At 41.1% G+C, this 6,141-nt stretch overlaps 1 protein-coding gene and 1 pseudogene across 1 annotated transcript; both read left to right on the top strand.

The window, feature by feature from the left end:
- The first annotated feature begins 937 nt into the window (after positions 1-937).
- LOC119508730 (mitochondrial import receptor subunit TOM5 homolog) lies at positions 938-1,075 on the top strand. The gene has a single exon (XM_037802446.1). The coding sequence runs from the start codon at positions 938-940 to the stop codon at positions 1,073-1,075; it is 138 nt and encodes a 45-aa protein (XP_037658374.1).
- Positions 1,076-3,635: 2,560 nt separating this feature from the next.
- Positions 3,636-5,892, top strand: LOC119509362 (annotated as a pseudogene).
- The last annotated feature ends 249 nt before the right edge of the window (positions 5,893-6,141 follow it).

Below are 6,141 nucleotides of genomic sequence, written 5' to 3' on the forward strand. Positions count from 1 at the left end.
AAGCTGTCATGGAAGTTACTCCTATGCAAGCTTCAGCTACATATGCCAAATGGCCACAGTATGATAAGACCAAGTCAACAGTAGTCCCGAAAACCCTAAAGAATACCAGGGTCCCTATCTGAGACTCCATAAAATTTTCACTCACTAAATTTATTCTTCAGAAACTTAAATCCTCCAGAGAACTCCTATGCCAGCTAAATCCCAAAACCAGAGCCAATAGTCTCTTCAAGAACATCAACCAGATGTGTCCCCTTTTCCCATAATGTTGACATCCCTTTTCAGCATGAACAAGTTAGGGTGGTCACTGCCTAGACATCACAGATTGGAAAGTGATTAAACTAGAGGAAGGGGTAGTAACAGATAAGATGGAATTTAACAATGGATTATGAATACTGAATCTTTATATAATTTTCTTTTTCTTAGTTGCTAGGGTATTAGAATAGGTAGAAGGAAAGAATTGAAATGGTGGAACTATAACCCATAGCATTCTTTGAAATTTCCTCTACAGATATTTGTTAAATTATAATTTGAAAATTATCACTTTCTGGATATATGATATACTTCACAATAAGGAAATAATTGAAACTGTGGTACTGTAAATCATAATATTTTTGAAAATATCCTATATAACAACCTTTCAAATTGTACTTTGAAAGTTATTATCTTTTTGCATATATGCTATATTTCAGAACAAGGAAATAACTGAAACTGTGGAACTGTAACCCATAACATTATTTGAAATTTGCTAAGTACTTGTTAAATTGCACTTGGAAAGTTCTCACTTTATATATTATATTCCACAATAAAATATGATAAAAAATATTTTAAAAAGAGAGCAGGAGTAGCCATACTAATATCAGATAAAATAAACTTTAAGTCAAAAACAGTTATAAGGGGTCGAGAACAGAGAACAGTTGCTGGAAGGCGGGAAGCAGCAATGCTCCTAATCGAGGGCCTTGCACCAAAGCTGGACCCAGAGGAAAAGAAACAGAAGATACGTGAAGATGTGCTCTCCTCCATACAGAACTTCCTCATCTGTGTGGCCCTGCTGCAAGTCACTCCTTTTATCTTATAGAAATTGGACAGCATATGAAGATTGGCCTTCACATGTGAATGCATGCTGGTTACAGGTTCTGCTCCCATCTGCAAGTAAATAGGTCCAGAAAGATGTAAGAAACTCTTTGAATGAATGAACATAAAAATTTTACTTGTTACAAAAAAGTTTGGCTCTGGTGACGAACCTTTGTAGCTAAAATACAAAACCATGTGGGAAGTATGAAAAGACTTCTTGTGGTCCTAGTGCAACCTTACGTCTGTGACATTCAGCTTCTGTGAATGTTGGCATAATTGTAAGTAATATTAAACTCCATTTTCTGGCAAGTATTAAAGGGGACTTATGTCTGAAAAAAAATGTTAAGAGGAACAAAGACAGTCATTATATACTGATAAAGAGGATAATTCAACAAGAAGATGTAACAATTGTAAATATAAATGCACCTAACAAGAGAGCACCAAAATATATGAAGCAAATACTGACAAATCTTAAGGGAAAATGTTGATGGTTCTACATTAACAGTAGCAGACTTTAACATACCACTTTCAGTAACAGATAAAATATATAGTCAGAAGATTGCAAAGGGAATACAATACTTGAACAATATCTAAACCAACTAGACTTCACACACATATATAGAACACATCACCAAACAAAAACAGAATATACATTCTTCTCAAGTGCCATGGACCATTCTCCAGGATAGACATATGTGAGGTCACAAATATGAGGCTCAATAAATTAAAAAATATTGAAATCATAAAATATATATTCTCTTCATTCATACAGCAGAATGAAACTAGAAATCAATGATGGAGAAATGGAAAACAAATATGTGAAAATTAACATACTCTTAAAAAATCAATAGGTTAAAGAGGAAATCATGAAAAAGAAGAACAAACTATACCCAAAGTGAGCAGAAGGAAGGAAGTAAAAAAGATTAGATTGTAGAAAAAAGAAATAGAGAACAACAACAAACAAAAACAAAGAGAGAATCAACAAAACCAAAATTTGGTTCTTCTAAAAGATCAAAAAAATTTGCAAACCATTAACAAGGCTGACAAAGAAAAAAAGAGCATACAAATAAATAAAATCAGAAATGAAAAAGGGACACTAATACCAACCCTGCTGAAATAAGAAGGACTATTATAGGATACAAGAATAACTGTACACCAATAAATTAGACAACCAAGACAAAATGGAGAAATTCTTAGAAACACATAAACTACCTATGTTGACTCAGATGAAATAGAAGATCTCAACAAACCAATTACTAGTAAATAGATTGAATCAGTATACTAACCCTCCCAACAAAGAAAATCCCAGGACCAGATAGCTTCACAGGGAAATTCTACCAAACATTCCAAGAAATTTACCTCAAATTCTGCTCTAACTTTCCAAAATTTGAAGAGGAGGGAACATACCCTAATTCTTTCTATGAGGCCAACATCATCATCATACCAAAGACAAATAAAGTAATCACCATAAGGAAAGAAAACTGCATAGCCTTTATGAATGCAGATGCAAAAATCTCAACAAAATGCTAACAAACTAAACCCAACAGCATATTAAAAGAATTATACAGCATGATCAAGTGGAATTTATCCCTGGTATGCAAAATTGGTTCAACATAAGAAAATCAATTAATATATTACAACATATTAACACAATGAAGGAAAAAAACATAGATGCAGAAAAGGCATTTGACAAAATCCAAACATCCCTTCTTGATAAAAACACTTAGAACCCTAGGATACAAGGAAACTTACTCAACATGATAAGGGAACACATGAAAAGCCCACAGCTAGCATCCTACTTAATGGTGAAAGTCTGAAAGCTTTCCCTTTGAAATCAGGAACAAGACAAGGATGCCCACTGTCACCACTGTTATGCAACACTGTATTGGAAGTTCTTGCCAGAGCATTTAGGCAAGAAAAAGAAATAAAAACAGCATCCAAATTGGAAAGGAAGAAGTAAACTTTCCCTGTTTACGGATGACATGATCCTATATACAGAAAATCCTTTAAAAATCCACAAGAAAGCTACTAGAGCTAATAAATGAATTCAGCAAAGTGGTGGGGTACAAGATCAATATCCAAAAATCCAGTGTTTATAGACACAAGCAATGAATATTCAGAAGAAAAAAATCAAGAAAAATATTGCATTCCCTAGAGAAACTAAAAGAATCAAAGATCTAGGAATAAATCTAACAAGGATATAAAGGACTTGTACACAGAAAACTACAAAACACTGCTAAAAGAAATCAAAGAAGACCTAAATAAATGGAAGGATGTTGCATGTTCAGGTACTGGAAGACTAAATATTATTAAGATGTCAATCCTACCCAAAGCAATTTATAGATTGATGCAATCCCAATCAAAAATTATTTAATTGGGATTCTTTGCAGAAATGGAAACCTTCTTTGCAGAAATGGAAAACCCAATCATCAAATTTATATGCAAGGGTAAGGAGCCCCAAATAGATAAAGCTATATTGAAAAAGAAGAATGAAGGTGGAGGACTCACACTTTCCTATCTTAAAACTCATTACAGATGCAACCTCATCTTTGTCAGCACACAAAATGGCGCCTTACAGCCTACAGGTGACCCAGCTGCAGAAAGCCCTGGGTGTGCAGCACTACCATGTGGCCTCAGCTCTGTGCCGACGGGCTCAAAGTGGCTCATGGCCAATGATTGTATCTGCTCTGACCTGCTAAAAAAACTCATCAATATTATGTGCAAATTATTGAACCAGCCTCTGACCCTCTCAGAGAAGATGGTATATGGACACAGCCAACCAGGAGATCAAGAGGGGCAAGACATAACTGCAGCTGCAGCCCAACCGTGTGGCCATGCTGTGCCTCATCAGCAGTGGGCTGCCAAAGTGGCTGTGCCATCCACCATCCACAGTGACCACCTGATTAAGTCCAAGCTCAGGGGTGAGGAAGACTTGCACCAAGCCAAGGACATAAACCAGGGGGTATTTGTCAAATACCAATTTCCTAGCAACTGCAGGTTGCAGGTACAAGTATGCTGTGGGCTTCTGGAGGCTTGGATCTAGCATCATTCACCAGATGATTCTGGAAAACTATGCTTACTCTGGGATTCTTCTGATTGGCACTGACTCCCATACCCCCAGTGGGGGTGGCCTAGAGGGGATCTGCATTGGAGTCAGAAGTACTGATGCAGTGAACGTCATAGCTAGGATCCCCTCAGAGCTGAAGTGCCCCAAAGTGATCGGTGGGAAGCTGATGGGCATGCTCTCTGGCTGGGCCTCTCCCAAAGATGTGATCCTGAAGGTAGCGGGCATCCTCATGGTGAAAGGTAGCACAGGTGCCATTGTGGAGTACCACAGGCCTGAAGTAGATGCCATCTCCTGCACTGGCATGGTGACAGTCTGCAACATGGATGCCAAAATCAGGGCCACAACTTCAGTATTTGCTTACAACAACAGGATGAAGAAATATCTGAGCAAGACAGGTGAGACAGACATTGCAATATAGCTGAAGAAAGCAAGGACCGCTTGGTACCTGACCCTGGCTGCCATTATGACCAACTGATTGAAATTAACATCAATGAGCCAAAGGCACACATCAATGGGCCCTTCACCCCTGTACTGGCCCACCCAGTGGGCACTGTGGCAAAGAAGGAGCGATGACCTCTGGACATCCAAGTGGGGCTTATCAACAGCTGCACCAACTTCAGCTCTGAGAACATGGGACATTCAGCAGCTGTAGCCAAGCAGGTGCTGACCCATGGGATCAAGTGCAAGTCCCAGTTCACCATCATGCCAGGCTCTGAGCAGATTCATGCCACCATTGAGCAGGATGGCACAAGTCCTGAAGAATGTGGGCAACACCATCCTGGCCAACCCTTGGCCCCTGCATTGGCCAGTGGGACAGGAAGAACATCAAGAAAGGAGAGAAGAACACCATCATTACTTCCTACAACAGGAACTTCCCAGGCTGCAATGATGCAAACCCTGAGACCCATGTCTTCATCATGTCCCCAGAGATCGTCACAGCCCTGGCCAACAATGGCACCCTCAAGATCAATCCAGAGACTGTTCAAACTGGAGGCTCCAGATGCAGATGAACTTCCCCAAGCAGAGTTTGATCCTGGGCAGGACACCTACCAACAACATCCCAATGACAGCAGCAGGCAGCGGGCTGATGTGAGCCCCACTAGCCAGCACCTGCAACTCCTGGAGCTTTCTGACAAGTGGGATGGCAAAGGCCTGGAGGACCTGCAGATCCTCATCAAGGTCAAAGGGAAGTGTACCACTGATCACATCTCGGCCACTGGCCCCTGGTTAAATTCTGCGGACGCCTGGATAACATCTCCAACAACCATTGGTACCATCAACCTGGAAAACAGCAAGGCCAACTCTGTGCAAAACACTGACACCCAGAAGTTTGGCCCTGCCCCAACACTGTCCACTACTATAAGAAACATGGCATTAGGTGGGTGGTGATAGGAGATGAGAACTAAAGCGAGGACTCAAGCCAGGAGCATGTAAAGCTGGGGCCCTGTCACCTTGGGGACCAGGCCATCATTACCAAGATCTTCACCAGGATCCATGAAACCAAACTGAAGAAGAAGTGCCTGCTGCCCCTCACCTTTGCTGACCTGGTCAACTACAACAAGATCCGCCTGATAGACAAACTGACTATCCAGGGCCTGAAGGACTTTGACCCTGGCAAGTCTCTGAAATGTGTCATCAAACACCCCAGTGGGACCCAGGAAATGATCCTCCTGAAACACACCTTTAAGGAGACCCAGATCGAGTCATTCCAGGCCAGTAGCACTCTGAACGGAATGAAGGAGCTGCAGCAGTGAGGCCCACCCTTGCCTGCCATGGCCCATCTTGCCCCACCAACCCAGCTTGGGGGCCATTGGCAAGTGCAATTCCCGTGTGTCATCAGAACAGATCAGATCCAATCCAGCCATGGCTTCCTGCTCCAAGATGGTGCAAAGAGAACTCCTGGCCTCACTCCCTCAGCCCACAGTTGAAGAAGTTCTTAAAGTAATCCCCAGCCCTCAGCCTTCTTGTTTGGTTTGGTCCAGATCTTGAACAGGTCTGTGCAA

This window comes from Choloepus didactylus, chromosome 14, assembly GCF_015220235.1.
Source record: "Choloepus didactylus isolate mChoDid1 chromosome 14, mChoDid1.pri, whole genome shotgun sequence".
NCBI lineage: Eukaryota > Metazoa > Chordata > Mammalia > Pilosa > Megalonychidae > Choloepus > Choloepus didactylus.